At 46.8% G+C, this 16,113-nt stretch overlaps 1 protein-coding gene and 1 long non-coding RNA gene across 4 annotated transcripts in view; one reads left to right on the forward strand and one right to left on the reverse strand.

Annotated features, from left to right (window-relative positions):
• The window catches only part of FIGNL2 (fidgetin like 2), a 44,930-nt gene that overhangs the window by 27,441 nt on the left and 1,376 nt on the right, over window positions 1-16,113 (reverse strand). Inside the window, exons 1-2 of one of the 3 annotated variants that reach the window (XM_067529816.1) lie at window positions 8,913-9,806; window positions 6,474-7,487 (exon numbers count right to left, since the gene is read on the reverse strand). The exons of 1 other annotated variant lie outside the window; for it this stretch is intronic. In XM_067529816.1, coding sequence (XP_067385917.1) covers window positions 6,474-6,486 — 13 coding nt within the window. In that variant the 5' untranslated portion in view covers window positions 6,487-7,487; window positions 8,913-9,806. Of the gene's footprint in view, window positions 1-6,473; window positions 8,253-8,912; window positions 9,807-16,113 lie in introns of those variants that run through there. One more of the 3 variants, XM_067529815.1, reaches the window with a different exon arrangement.
• On the forward strand, window positions 12,937-13,564 carry LOC137141030 (uncharacterized). Its single transcript, XR_010916526.1, has 2 exons — window positions 12,937-13,055; window positions 13,188-13,564. It is a non-coding gene; the product is annotated as an uncharacterized lncRNA (long non-coding RNA).

Genomic DNA, 16,113 nt, shown 5'->3' on the forward strand with positions numbered 1-16,113 from the left:
ACAACAAATACCCCCCGTTTCTAGTGGAACAGGTGGTGTTCACCCAAATACAGACAAAATCCACGACTGGAGCTCATTGCTGGCTGTGCTGCAAACCACATGCATGAACGCTAAGATTCCTATATCAGGGAAAGGGAACATTGGCCGGCATTTGCAGGCCATAGCACTGTCTGCCTTCCCCTTCTTTTGCTGTGGGCGGGCTTCCATAAGAACGCACAGTGCAGCGCAGCACCAGCCCTGCCTCTGTTCTGTCTACATCCTCCAGACTTCACACCACACAAATATGGGTGACACAACCTCCTCTGACTCAGACACTTCTGCACAGGACCAAAGCCGCCTCACCAGCCTTGTTCTTTTCAGCGTTCCAGGGAAGTGTTTCCCAGTGCCATGGGCTCAGGGGGTGAAATTCTGTACTGCACCCAACAGCACCGTGCAAAACGGCATGGCTCTGTACAACTGGCAAGATGCTAGTGATTGGGCCAGAGCTTTTCTAGTCTCCCTGAGCTAATCTTAAGGCAGAAATAATTAATTTTCCTCTCTTTTCAGCAGTCGCTCATTAAAAAGTAATCACCTTGTAAGAGGAGGATGTGAATAGCCCAAGGTCAGATACAGAATCACATTATTTCTGGAACACATACCAGGCCAGATCTCAGTTACATCACTGTAAATCCACTGACTTCCATGGAGTTACTCTGGATTTACACCAGTGAAATTAAGAACTGAAACTTGCCCCATGGCATAGCTGCTCAGGGCACAGGTTATGATGATGCAAAGCAGAATATCCACAAACTGGCCTCCTATCACCATTACAGAGCCTGCGGCATTACCATGCCAGCTGAACCTTATGGCACGGACAACCAGAAGGAAAACAGCCCCCATATATAAAATACCATTCCACTAGGGATGACCCCAAACATCTTACACCTGTAGGGCAGGCAAAGATGGCTGGGAGTCAGGACTCTTGGGTTCGACTCCCATCTCTGCTACAGACTCACTGCATGACCTGGGCGGGTAGTGCTGCCTCTCTGCTCCACCTGTGGAACCGGGATTCACTGGACCCTGCCTCGCCAGAAGCAGCAGCTCCACCTCTGCCCAGTGTATGCCACTCCCATGCGCCTCAGAAACATTTGTACCACTGCGGCAAGGCAAAGGATTCTGGGACACGCTGGGGCGCTAAGAGGCAGCTGAACGAGTATCAACAGGACGTTCTCAGCGTGGCAGGGCACGTGATACTGAAAGGGGGTGCTAAGTGGGGAGTGGAGAGATGCCAAACTTGACCACCTGCGTTTCAGGAGAACCTGGTGCTGGTGATACTGATGGTGTGGTCATGCTGCAGTCACAGGCTTTGGATGTCGCTGCAGCTTGTGCAGATATACATGAGCTGGCTTTAACCTAGCCACGGCAACAGGGGCTTCCGCGTGGGTGGTACGAGCTCGCCTAGGACACTGAGCAATGCTCAGGCAGCCGGCCTGCACTGACGCTCATATTGCCGTGGCTTTGCTGGTCCGGTACCCAAACTCATTGGATTAGAGCTAGCTCAGGGGTGTCTACATCCCGTGACTGCAGCACAGACACACACTGCGACACAAGGCCCTGGCACAAAACAGATGGAGCACGTCCCACTGAGCGTTCTGTGAAACCAGGACAAGAAGCCGGGCCACGGCCCATCCCCTCTCCTGCATGTAGCCACGGAGGTCAGGAGGGAGACAGCGGCAGTATCTCTGATGAATCGCCGCCTGACACACAGTGGGCTGATGTCATGAATAGGCTGGAGCTCTCGGACTGACAGAGTTCCTCCCACTGTTACAGTCGCCATTAACACAGGGCTGTTAAGGTCACCAGTAGTTGCAGTGGGGAGAAAAGGAGAATGTAATCTGGTAGTTTTCCTTATGGTCTGACTGAGAAAACCCCTTCCAGACTCAAACCTTCCCCCACCCAGACCTTAGATCCACACTCCCCAACCCTGGAATGTGCAATCTGCGACCCATCTCCACCTCTGACAACCAGGTCTCAGAACCCTCTAAGACGTGCCAGGCATGTTGCACCCACACAAAGACCCACGTTCCGTATAAGTCACCCTGCAAAACAGACACCCTATGCTCTGCTTCCACAGCTGCCATTTTCAGCTTACTATGAAATCATGGAAGACTTCAGCACTGGCTTGACCACGTACGTGGTGTTTTATAACAGAGACACCATCCTGGCCAAACCTTGACCAGGAGAGGTGATGCTACAACATGCGCTCCCTGACAGGATGCACTGTTCATCACAAATTAGCTATACTTCTTTAAAACACAGCCGACGGAGTACAGTCGGCCCAGACCCAAACTTTCTGGACGTTCAGTGGTATTTGGAGCCAGAGGTCTTCTCTAGATAATCTCTCTGCAATTTAATACCACAGGCTCCTTCTCCCAATTCCCATTTTCCCCCAGATACTCTTTCTATATTGCACTTCTCCACCTGCCTGAGTCTGGACTGAGCCACTCACAGAAACACCCCCTCTCTGGATGACGCTAAGGCCTGAGCATTTCTTGTCTGCTCAGGTTACTATAAACCCACTCAGGACATGAAGTTCTCCCATTCGGTGCTGTTATTCACCTTAGACATCAGGGCTACGGCCCAAACGGGTTCCCAGGACAGCTCAGGGGCGGGGGAAGAGAGAGCAGTGGTGATTCTACCCTCCCTGCTCTCTGCCGGATAAACAAGCATGAAGAGGTTTAGTCAAGTTCAACCTATTCATGAACCCCTGTGGCATGTTATTATTTTAGCAGATTTATGGTTTAATGTGCAGGGCTGGGGGTGGATACTGTGCTTCAAGAGTGAGAGTGTGAGAGTCGATCAACACCTGCAGTTCGTCCCCCCAGACCCTTCTCTCTTGCTTCCATTTATTCTATTTTATTCTTTTCCTTTTTGAGGAAAACAATACATGGTCTCTGGCTCTTGTGGCAACCACTTCATTTGTTTATTTCCAAAGGGCTGGTACCGGATCCCTTCAGCCATAGCTTGGCTCCTGGAAGCCCAGGGCCCACCTCCGCTCACCCAGCCACTGCTCCTTATTCCCTTCAGAGAGCCCCACTGGTGCGGAGCTCGGCCAGCCTGGGGCTTCCTGAGGCTCCTAAAGGAGACACTTGAGTCTCAGTGTTGTCAAACACATGGGGCCACTCACACCATCTCCGAGGGGAAGGAGCCCTCGGGCCACCGACCCCACCCCTGCCACTGCAGGCTGTGTCCCAACAGCTGAGTGGGCAGCGCTTGCTCCAGTCTAGTTTTAAGTGCCATGTCTGTTCCCTTGGGACACGATTCCACAGTCCAGTCTCGCCCTCAGGATGCTCTCTCCCCCCAACCACCAGCCTACGTTGCCCTTCACTTAGTTTCATCCCCTGGCTCCTGGGTCAGACGACTCCACGTATCCTCTCATGCTACAACCTCCCACCTTGGCCTGGCAGGCTCCCCAACGACCTCCAGCTCTAAACGCAAAGGGATGCTATCACTTGAGCTGATGGAGTCACGCCGCTGGCTGGCAGGAGCCACTGATGGATTTGCCACTGGAAAAGGGATAGGGGAGGCACCAAACCAGTGGGTTACACCAACACCCTTCTAGGGTTTCTAGACAGTTTTCACACACACCCAACCTCAACCAAGCTAAAGGTATTTAGTCATTGCAGTTTCCATGGGAGACATCCTTTCTCCCAACCATTATGCTTTTGTTGTTCTTCCCCAAATCCCCCCAGGCTGGAGTCTCAGTGCTGCTACCTCAGTGCAAATCCGGTGTCACTCCACAAAACTCAGTATCCTCACGTGACTGGTGCTACCTTTGCAAGGTGCTTTTGAGATCCAGAGATGACAAGGGTGGCACGCATTGTGTTATTACATACACATGAATCCAAGGAGCAGTAAAACCCAGTGCAATGACTCCCTGCACTTGGCTCAAGCTGAGTGTAAACCCAAGAAACTCAAAGGCTAAAAGCAGAAGGCTCTAATGCATGAACTAAGGAGCAACGTCATCACCTAGCCGCTGCAGGAGACTGATTCTCTCACACGGAGCAGCCCCAAGGGAGAGCCGTCTTCTTTCAGCGTGGGAAACCAGGGCAAGCCCGGGCACCTAGATCCTGCAGCCACAATGCACAGAAAACCTGCCAAAGCACAAACACTTCTGGTTGGCACCCAAAGGGACAAGGGTTGAACAAGATGAACATTTTTGCAAAGTTCTAAGTGGCATTTTTCGCATTGTCCTATCAGCGCTGATGTCACAGGATACATGGGGCCTGACTGCACCCTGTACCTTGTTCCACCATTTACACCAGAGGGTATCAACATTCCTCACGGGGATAAGTGATGACACCCGGGGCAGGGCAACAGACAACCAGGGCCCTTATTTATTAGGCAGAGAATCAAACCCACAGCAACTCAATCCAGCTTCGATACGGGACATTCCCAGCCCGAATCTCAATACCCTCTGCCATTGGCTGGCAGAGAGCCGTTATCCTCCGAGTAAAGCTAGCTGCCTGCCCCCACTGTGAATTGCAGGACTTCACCTTCCAAACACACTCAACCTCTGTAACCTCCAGCACACAGCACAGGTTAGGAGCGCATCACCCCTGGCCTTTAATTACACATTTCTGCAACCATTAGTCCTGTTCCCATCAATTACTCTTACATTAGTCCATTCACTAAAGCATCAGGATTCTAGCAAGCAGTCAAGGACTTCGTAGATTCCCGCCACCCGCTCCACAACTTATCTGTCAGTTGTCACCCTGTGTTTGCATAGCATCCAACACATCTCTAGCCTTTACTCTGATGCATGTCAGTGTTTGTGTGCGTGCAACCCCCCTCCACACACGCACTGCTACCGACTTGCAACGTTAGCCTTTTGATTCTTCCTTGTTATGTAAGGATTTTAACAACACATATATAAAAGACCAACTTGGGAAGACCCTGGTTCTTTTGCTATGTCACAAGCAGCTAAAACGAACACACTTTGATCAAGTGCTGCACTATTAACAGGATATCATCCTTTGGTAGGACTTTATGATTTGCTCAGTCAGTTTGACTCACACTCATTTCCCATACCTCTTTAAAACTGAAATTGCTTTCGTCTTTGCATTGTTATTATACAGTTGCTTCCATATCATCCCATTCGCTCATGACTGCTGTGATCTCTAAGATGCATCACTCACCACTTTGTTATTGGAGAGAGAGTTGCTCATGCAAGCTGGGTTGGTAGCACTTGTTTTGTTGTTTTAATGCGCACTGCAGCATAGTACAAAGTGGTGCAGGACAGACAGAGCAGATGGTGGGCTTATGAACCCCATCTTGGTCCATTCAAGAACAGAAATCAGTCACATAACTCTTTCCCACAGGATCGCTGGCTACATCTCTTTTTCCTTTAAAAGGCTCAGATTTAAAACCCAGAAGGAGAGCCCAGAAGATAGCTACCCCTGCCATGCAAGAACTCCACACCCAAAAGAAGGAAACCAACTGAAAATAATTCACTTGGGCAAATAGGTTATTGAGACCCATATTGTTCCACTTATGGGAAACATGGCCAGGAACATAAGTCTAAGACATTGTCTACACTGGCACTTATGCTCATAAAACTTGTTGCTCAGGGATGTGAAAACACCTCCCTGAGCAACATAAATTTTGCCCGCATAAGCGCTTGTGTGGACAGCGCTATGTCAGCGGGAGAGCGTCTCCCACACAGCTACCACCGCTCATTTAGGTGGTTTTATTACGTCAGCAGGAGAGCTCTCTCCCGTCAACATAATGTGGATACACAAGCGCTCTTACAATGGCACAGCTGTACCAATACAGCTGTGCCACTGCAAATTTTAAGTGTAGACTGGCCCTAAGTATCTGAAAGGCAGCCGCATCCCTGTGGAGGAAACAGTGGCAGATTAAATAATTTGGCAACTAACAGACTGTTTTTCAGTGACTTTTTTTTTAAATTATTTTGCAAGGAGCGGAAGGTCACTGGAGTGGATCTACAGCAGAAACGATTAATAGCGTTCAAGTGTTGCCTAGTGGGTCATTCCCCGGGTTGGGAGTCAGGAGAACTAGATTCCGGTCCCAGCTCCGCTACTGAATTGCTGGGTGAACGTGGGCCTTTCAGTGCCTCTGTTTCTCCTCTTGCCCCTTGTCTATTTACTTTGCAAGGGCTGTCTCTTACTATGGGCTTCGCTAGACTAGCATAAAAAGGTGGGTTCTTGAGAAGCTAGTCACTAGCACGTTATCAAACTCTCTGGTAACCACGGCAGGTTGTAATTTTGCAAGTGCTTAGTTGTGCTAAAGTACAACTTACCTTGTTGACATGAGAACTGTAGAGCACAATAGCTCACGCGTTCTTTAAAAATCCTGCCCCTTTATCTTAGTGAAGAGAAGCCCTATATGTTCATACAGCTCCTTGCACAATGGGGCTCCAGTCCCAGTTGAGGCCTTTGCTTAGATTGTCAGCTCTTTGCGGCAGCACCTACCTTTCTGTTCCATGGCTGTACAGCACTCAGCACAATGGGGTCCTGGGCCATGATTGCAGCTCCGAGGTTCTACCACAACACAAACAATAATAGGCACGACCCTTATTAAATAATAATAATAAAGTCAACATTTAGTTCCATTACCTAGTTACTTATGGGAATGGCTGCAATTTTTTTGCGGGCGGGAGAGCGGGGGGAAGGGAAGAAGAGGGGAGACTATATTTAAATTTGCATCCCTTCCTGATCTGGATGATAATTCAGCAGTGTTTGTTAGGCCTTGGATGGGTTTTTAGGGCCGCCGTAAAGATCAGGAGTACCTGATAAGCAACCCAGAGCATGCACTATTGGAGGAAGAATTGTGCTAGCAGTCTGTACAGTTTAACTAACATTAACCACAGCTGATGACAGGCCACAAGGCCAGGTGGAGGATTTTACAACACCCTTGTTACATAGCAAAATAAACTCTGCAGCATGGAGCTGGCTGTAACTTTAAAGTGCTGTTAACAGTGAGAGTCAGATCCTCAGCTGGTTTAAAAGAGCAAAGAGTCATTGATGCTGAATGACAATAGCAGAGGATCTGACCAGGGTCTCTAATTACCATGCGGACTACTGAGGAGGGATTAATGATCGATACTTGACACAAGGAGATTAAACAATGTGGACTTCTAGTGAAATCCTCTGGAAAACGGAGCTCAGACCCTGCAATTCACATTCTCTCTCCCCACGCTCGCAAGACGACGCGTGCTTTGCTTTTCCAGGTTTGCAGTCCAATCAAGCTTTCCCTTCTGCCGCATTCCATCGGATCCCCTGCCTCGGACTCGTGCAGTTGGACACAGAGGGTGGGAGCGGAAGCTGCTAGAATGCCAGAAAAATCTGGCAAAATTGCTTCTCTCTCTGCCCAACAGGCACTGGGTCCTAAGGAACACTGTGTACCGTGTGCAGCCCCCAGCAGTCAGATCAGCCTTCCACTGTGTTGGCTTTTCTGCAGGGGGTGCGGGGCGGAATTCCATAGAACTGGGAATGAGAAGAGAAAAATGTACAATCACCTTATCAATCTTCTTCAATATGATAGGAGATACCCCACAAACCTCTCCCTGTCTTAGGTACCTCACTGGCCCTCTTCACTGTAGTATCTGAGAGCCTCCCTAATTTCTAATGTATTTATCCTCGTAACACCCCTGGGGGCAGGGCAGTGCTATTATCCCTATTATACTGATGGGGAACTGAGGCACAGAGAGGCTAAGTGACTGGCCCAAAGCCACATAAGGAGTCTGTGGCAAAAATACTGCAGAGCAGAGTGTTGGTGAGTCACTACGTTGCGTGATTCCCCAGCTGAACAAAATCCTCTGTTCAATGCGCTGCTGCTGTCAAAGAAGCAAACAAGGTGTTAGGATGCATCAGGTACAGAATGGAGACCATCACAGAAAATACGGTTCACACCATCTGGAAAATTGTGTTCAAACTGATTATCCCACCAACAAAGGATACCGCAGAATTAGAGGGGGTTCAGAGAAGGGTGACGAGAATGATGAGGGGCTTGGAAAGACTTTTCTATGAAGAGGAGAAACAAAAGGGGACATGATAAAATAATGAATGGTCCAGGGAAGGCAGATCGGGAGCTTCTGTTCAACCTGTCTCATAACACAAGAACAAGAGTACAGGCAACTAGACTCAGAGGAAACACTTATTCACCCAGTGTGAAACTCACTGCCACACAATATCCCTGAGCCAAGAACTCAGCAAGATTCAAAGAGGATCAAACATTTCTGGAGAACAAACACCCAGAGCTCTCAGGGTTCATGCTAATGTACATTTTGGAAGGTATTAAACTTCAGGGCAATTTGTAGCTAAGAGGTTTAGGAGGAGACCTGAAGTGGGGCAGATTATCCCACATCTGCCTAATGCAGGGTTTCTTGCCCCTTCCTCTGAAGAATCCAGAGGCCAAGTGCTTTGGAAATCTGGCCTTTACCTGCTCTGTGCCTCAATTCCCTCTCTTAAAATCCACCCCCCCCTTGTAGGTACCCCGGGATGCAGGCGCATCACTGGGACAACTCTGTGCGGAGAGCCCGGGAGCAGTCCTGCTCCCGTTTACAAAGGCACATCAAGGTTACCAGAGCTATAGTTCTCAAGAGAATTGCCCTCAGAGAGAGCATGGCCTGGCAGACAGGGCACCAGGAGTCAGCAGACCTGGGCTCTATTCCTGGCTCTACCATGGACTTGCTGTGCCAATCACTTTGCCTGCTTCCACTCCCACCCTTTGCCTATCCTGCCTATCTAGAATGCAAGCTGTCTGGGGCAGGGACTCGTTCTGTGTCTCTACAGCATGGCAGGGCCCAGGTCTTAGTGTGGCCTTTTTGCAATGCCATAAAGCAAGTATTTCACAGTTAATAACAGGCCAAGCCATGAATCTGGTCCCTGTTGCTAAGAAAAGATGAGCACCTGCCACGCTGATCGCCTCTCCAGACCAAGTCCTACCAGCAGCGACAAGGAGAGCTCCTGAGAACGAGCAGCAGACACGCTCTCCGAAACACAACAATCCACATGAGACAAAGTCCGTTCTCCCCCTGCATTTCCTGGACACAGCCTGTTTGCCTGCACTCAATATTTACACTGAAGAGAATTTGGTTGTAGAGTCCGTTCACTCCCAAGGGAGAGTGGGGGGGGAGGGAAGACATGGGGCTTTTCTCCAGAGACCGCAAAGAGTGAAATCGGTCCTGCGGGCGCGTTCCTTTCAAGCACACAGCATGCAAAGCTGTCTCTGTCTTAACTCCCCTTTTCACTCCCTCGGAGCATCTAGCAACAGCTTCGTCTCCGTCTTTTCCCACAGTATCACCATTGTTGATACAAGAGTCTCCTCCTCAGCAGAGTCTGTCCTCTGGAAAATGCCCCCTGTATCTCTGCTGCATCTCTGCAATCTGTAGCACAGCCTCACTTATCTGAATGCACCAGTGGGAGGGTCTGAACATTGGACTTTCACACAAGAATGGCCAGAGGTATAACAGTTAATACTGACAAACATTTTAGATGAGATATTAAACCTCGTGCTTCAGGGTCTAATTGTTAGAGACCAGGATGAGACCTAACCCAGAGAAGAGCAACAAACATGATTAAAGGTCTAGGAAACATGACATGACCTATGAGGGAAGATTGAGAAAACTGGGTTTGGTTAGTCAGCAGAAGAGAAGACGGAGGGGGGACATGATAACAGTTTTCAAGTACATAAAAGGTTGTTACAAGGAGGAGAGAGAAAAAATGTTCTCGTTAACCTCTGAGGACAGGACAAGAAGCAATGGGCTTAAAGTGCAGCAAGGGCAGTTCAGGTTGGATGTTAGGAAAATCTTCCCCATGTCAGGGTGGCTCAGCCCGGGAACAAAGTACCTAGGGAGGTTTGGAATCTCTGACACTGGAGATTTTAAAGAGCAGGTGAGACAAACACCTGGCAGGGATGGTCTAGATAATACTTAGTCCCGCCATGAGTGCAGGGGACTGGGCTAGATGACCTCTTGAGGCCCTTCCAGTCCTACACTTCTATGATTCTATAGTGTCAGAGACAGATTATCCCACATCTGCTTCTGTGGGGTTCCTGCACCATCCTCTGAAGCATCTAGCGCAGAGCACGGTCAGAGACCGCATGGGTCTGACTCAGCCCTATGTTCCTACATTCCACTGCAGCACTTACACCGAAGGACTGAACACAATAGCTGGCAGCAGCAATAAGCTGTTATCCTCCATGGGTCAGCCCCTAGCAGAAGATGTGCAACAGTGGCCTAATTAGGCTATTGATAAAAGGTGAGTCCCAGCCTGTGTCACCAGAGCTTTATTCCCCCCAGAGGACGCAATATCATTAACACCCACCTCTGGAAGAGGAAGGGCTAGAACTTATTGCCCCCTGGCACCCAGCACACAGTATCATCCCCTAGGCCAAGAGGCTTTGGATAAAAAGAGGAGGAGCCATTCCAGGGTCAGCTCCGTGTGGACGGCTGAAGCCAGATGCTGGAGCGCACGCTCGGTGTGGATGGAGAGCAGAGTGATTTCAGCAGCAAGCTCTACTGCACACAATGCAGACTGCAAAGTGATGATCCTTGACAGCTTGTAACTTGCCCAAATCTAAAAGGATCTTCATGAGGACAACCTAAGGAACCTCCCTGACCCCAGGACCGTATCCCTGTCAAATTGCAAAGCCCCTGCTGCAAACCATGGAATCATTAGAGCTCTTCAAAATACAGATGAAAAGCATCGGGCAGACTTAATATGTGGGTGGCTACAGCTCCTTCTCGGAATACACAGTCACACCATGCTGGACTTCCCGTAAGAATCCTAGCTCAAACAATGCTTCTCCGTCCCCCTGCCCCCATCCCAAGTTGTGGATTATGACATTTTTCCCCTGTAACAACTAGATTTCTCACAAGTTGAGGGGGAAGGAACAACAGGGGTTCATAAAGCCCTAACGCTTTGAAAACCAGAAACACCTGGTACAGGACCAAGCCGGTACAAGCTTGGCCAGGTACACCACCACTGAAATCTGCAGCGGATCGTTTCTGCCCTCAGTAGCAGTGGGCTGGTACTGCAATTTTATTTTATTTGTAAGCAATTCAGGGATTGCATCTGAACAGACAATCTTGTTGCATCCAAACCAAAGATTGAACACTGAAACAACTCCTCAAGAGAAGCTGTAATACAGATCAGGATTTCACCAACATTTGGGTCTGTTATTTTGAGGTTTTTAAGAGACACTAACTAATTATTACACCCCAGGAAACACAAACAGTTGTGTATAATACACACACACACACACACACACACACACACACGCTGTGGTGTCAGAAAAGAAGGGAGTCACATAGTGACAAACACACACAATAAATGGGCAGATGGTTAAGACACGTTGTAGGAATGGATAAAAGGGAAGCTATATAAAAAATAAGTCACAGAGCTAGGATAGTCCTTGCTTACCATACCAAAGTTCCCATAAAATGCCCGTCAATCTCTTCTACTTTTTTAGTCAAGAGTTAGCAGCACAGTGTTGTACTGAAGGATTCATGTTACTGACACACAGTTATTTTCCCAAAATAAGTTCCAGTGTGTTTGTTGGCATCCTACAAGGTGCCATAAATAATAAAAACTGAACTGCACTTTACCAAGCAAACGACTAAAGGACATTTGGTGATGCATCATTCTAGAGTTGAGTTTTTAAAAAGTTTTTGCTCACTTACCAGATAGTTTGCAATCTGCAGTGGCTCTCCCAATCATTAGTATGAACTATGGAAGGCTCTGCTGTACACGTCTATCTATAGAGCAGCTTCTATGCCTCCCCATCACCAGGGTTTCTGAGCAACTCACAAACACATGAATTTATTCCAGGTTGGAATGCACTGTTATTTCTCTAACAGAAAGAAAACTAAGGCACAGAAAAATTAAAGGTCCAATTTTCAGGCAAGCTCAGATCCCACGTCAGTGAAGTGGTGTGATTTTTCCAAAGTGATCAGCAGCTTCCACTAAGAACAATCACTGGGGCCAAGTACTGAGCCCTTTGGAAAACCTGTCCGTCAGTGATGTAACTAAAGTCACACAAGGCATTGGAGGCATAGCTGGGAATTGAGTCTCAGGCTAGAGCCTTCACCGCGTGGAAACAAACAATAGTTGCTTTAGTTACTACCTTGGACTAAGTTACAGGAGATGGGCATTTCTAGGTAGGAAATGTGAAGTGGGGCACAGGAGATAGACAATGAAGCAGTAGGGTCTGGAGTAGTAATGTATAACTGCTGAAAACCCATAGTGGTGTCTTTTAAATGTTAAGAAAGTTCATTGCAGGTGTTTCAATATAAATCTGACTTTATATTTCAAAGACAGTAATATTTCAACATATTACAGATAAAGCTGATTGTATGCTTCTTGGGCAAGGTGAACTGCCAGGCACACTTATGGGGCTGTATAAATGACAACCGCAATAAGTCAAGCTATCTCAAAACAACTGGATTGCTAATGAGACACTGTACACATCTTCATGTGTCCAGACACTTGCACAGGCAATGGGTTGGCGGTCACACCCGAGAGTTGCCTTTGTCCTCTACAAATCTTTTATTATTTCTGATCCACCTTTGCTATTTTAAGACTTAGCACTGACTTTGCAGGCAAATACCTTGTTGAGACGTTTGTTCACTTCTATTGCAAGGAAATCAGTAGTAGTATTTATACCTAATGGCCATCACAGGTGCCCAAGGTTAACCACCCAAATCCATTTCTAGGCTACTAAAATAAATAGCCCTGATTGGCAGAAGGTACTGAACTCCAGCTGGAATCAATTGGAGAAGAGCATGTAAAATGAGGATAATAATAAAGTCTTCAAGCTAATTACTAAGGAGCCTAAATTGAGGTCCCCACTTTTGAAAGCCTTGGCCTCTGTGTGTGTACTTATTTCAGTTTGGATAAAGCTGAAGAATATAATGAGGATAGCCTCCTAGCAAACCTACCTAAGATAGAGGTCAGAGGAAGACAGATCTTGAACTACAGGCAACAAGAAAGCACTTTATTGACTAAACAGTGTGAATCTAACCCATGAATTTGTGCTATTTTCTTAATGAGGTAAAAAACTCCCAAAAGCCCCAGAGTCTCTGGTAAATCAAACCAGTTTGGTTATTTCCAAATCTTCTGTAGGGTTTGTTTGGGGATTTTTAGTGCTAATCACATATTGTAAATTTGCTCATTCTCTTCCAGCTGGTGACATGCAAGAAGCTATATGTCTGCAGAAATGGGAAATGAATTCTGTTAGGAAACAAGACAAAACAGAGCGAGAAAGAGGGGTTGTTCCTGTTTTACAGAACCCTTGTCAAACTGGCCCCACCATGAGGTCTGATTGCCTCAAATCGAAGATGTTATTAAAACCCCACTCAGAGGTCTGAAAGAAGCAAAAAGGTTGGAGAGAGGGGAGAAAACACCAGCTCCAGATAAGCAATTGTTAACATGATCCATATGGTACACAACTTGCCTTTCTGTTTAACCAAAATGATAATGGCAAAAGGAAAGAATGCAGAGGGGCTTCTAAAGGAGAATGGAGGCAGAACAAAGGCTGCTAGCTAAACCATTCCCTGGAGCTGAGTTAAAAGAAAACTAATTGTGAGAGAGGAACAGCAGCTTTCTGCTCCTTCATGGCTTAAGCCACACCAAAAACCGTCCCCAGGATCTATTTCTCCTTTGCTAAATCTGATCTCATGCATCTTTAAAATAAAAACAATAACAGGCATTTGAGAAATTGCAGTTTCACTTGTGAAATAGATAAATTCCAGATGCTAGTAACAGAAAGCTAGTAAGTGTTAACATATGGCATTTTCAACATCAATAATAAGCTTTAAGTGTAATCTACAGCACAAAACCATCGGTGGTGTAAAGGGGCACCACTCCTTTGACTTCTGTAAAGTTTCACCCTCTTACATCAGTGATGACTTCAGGCCTGCATGTTTACATTATTTCAGGATCCTGAGGCTTTTCAAAGGATACAATACACTATGTGCCAGTCATTATCCCAAAAAGCCTCCACACATTCCTGCTAAACAGATCTAAAACAAATGCTTAACGCCACTGCATCTCCACCCTGTAAAAATGTTTAATTCAGAACAACCTCTATGAACAAACACCCACATAAATAACACATTGGCACCCACACAAAACAAAATTCTACACCCCGCTCCTCTCCCCCCCCCCCCGTTCAACATTTGACGAGCACATAAAGAGCGATCCATAAAAACTCAAGGCCAGCAAATCAGCCTGACCATGTGGAAAGATTTGGAAGGAAATTGGTAAGGTTTTTCTGTAATACAAATGCATACAATCAATAATTCAATTATAGAGCCAACCCTGTTTATTTTAATCATATACATTTTCTTCACCAAAACTGTATTGCTTAAAACAACCTCATTGAATTAACTACATTAAGTGTTGGGGAGGGGGGTTTCGTTCCAAGTTTAGTTAAGTACATTTGTATCTTTCCAATTGGTTTGCTCTAAAAACCGAGCTATTGTTATTAATATTATTTATTATTTAGAATTCATATCTAACACACCAAAGCAAAATTATTAATCCCACAAATCAATACACAGCATCTGCAAAAGCTCCAAGAAATTGATCATTTATTTAAATACACACACCCATTTCTGTGAGACATTCTTTTTTTAAACTACGTTTAACAAGCCACCGTAAAATAAAAGAATTGTCTTCTACTTGTAGCAGGAAGAGGAAAAAAACAGTAAGCAATCGAAGAAAAATATTCCCATCTTTATAAAATACTTTATTTAAATGAAATGTAAATGTGATTCTACAACACTGTAAAAGGCTGGCCCGGCGGGTGCTCTACCAAGCCTGCCTGATTAGCTTGACAATTACGAGGGAGGGAAAGTGTGTGTTGTTCTTGGAAAGTGCATGAATTGCTCTACCCGATAAACACATTTATACCATACCCTAGAACCCATTTGCTCCCCGTATACGTGTACATACTAACAGGAGTCATGCATGGGCATTGACATGAACACACATGCCCCTGAGGCTGGGGATGGGGGGAGGGGGGAATGTTCTGAGTGGAGTAAGCAGAGGTTCAGCTAACAATCCATGATCCTCTCTTGCTCCCTTCCCCATGGGAGGGTTAGGGTCACCCGGCACACATGTGAGAGCATCAGGCATGTCCCCTGTACAATCCATACACAATTCTGCAAGCAATACAACTGCTGACCAAACAAACATTCTTTAGGCTCCAATTCTCCACAACATTAGGCCTCCGTGGATACTAGCCCTGGAAGCTTGGCTCCCACAGAGCCTAATCCTAGCGGAGGGCTAGTTGGTGTCTGGGCTGCACTGAGGCTCGGAAAATTTGGGATGAAGGGGACTGGCGGGCAGAATAGTTCGGACGCGCATTTACCCATGTTTCAGTGAGCCTTGTTCTTCAGGGAAGGCACCAAACTACTTGGCAGGCCCTGGACTCTGGGTCTGCTGCTCCCACTGTATTTACAGAAGGTTGCTGGGAACATGTTCAGAGGCACCAAATGCAAGCACTCTGGGGTCTGGATGCTTTATCCAGGCTGGTGACAGCCAGGTGATAATCAATAAAAGGAACGCTGGAATAGCCAGACTGACCACAGCCATGCCCATCTAGCCAGCATCCTGTCTCTGACAGTGGCCAGCACCAACTCTCTTCCCAACTCCGTTGGCATTAACTACTATAACTCTAGATACTCTTCTTATCCATACAAGGCTCCAGTCCCTTTTCGAATCTCGCTAAGTTTTGGCCTCAAAGACTTCATGTGGCATGAGCTGAGTGCTAATTATCTTTGTTAAGAAAATTAATATTAAATATCTCTTGGACAAGAACTTAAATATCAAAATCCTTCCTGCTCTGCATGGACACTAAAACGCCCATTAGCACTTTTTTGAAAGAGTAGGGGTTTGCACCCCCAAGTGTTTATACAATCTCTCTCTCCTCCCACTATGGCTGGACAGCAAGCTGTGTGGGCCAGTCTAAGAGAGACCATCCACTCCAGAGGTGGACGCATTTGTGGAGCACCATGACTATGAGATAACTGATGCTACAGAAATGTAAGATAATATTTTGCACCCATTCCTCTCAGAGCACTGTGAATGCTCAGTGAGATCCAAC

This window comes from Emydura macquarii, unplaced genomic scaffold, assembly GCF_026122565.2.
Source record: "Emydura macquarii macquarii isolate MOO-44397 ecotype Brisbane River unplaced genomic scaffold, CSIRO-AGI_Emac_v2 contig_2994, whole genome shotgun sequence".
Taxonomy (NCBI): domain Eukaryota; kingdom Metazoa; phylum Chordata; order Testudines; family Chelidae; genus Emydura; species Emydura macquarii.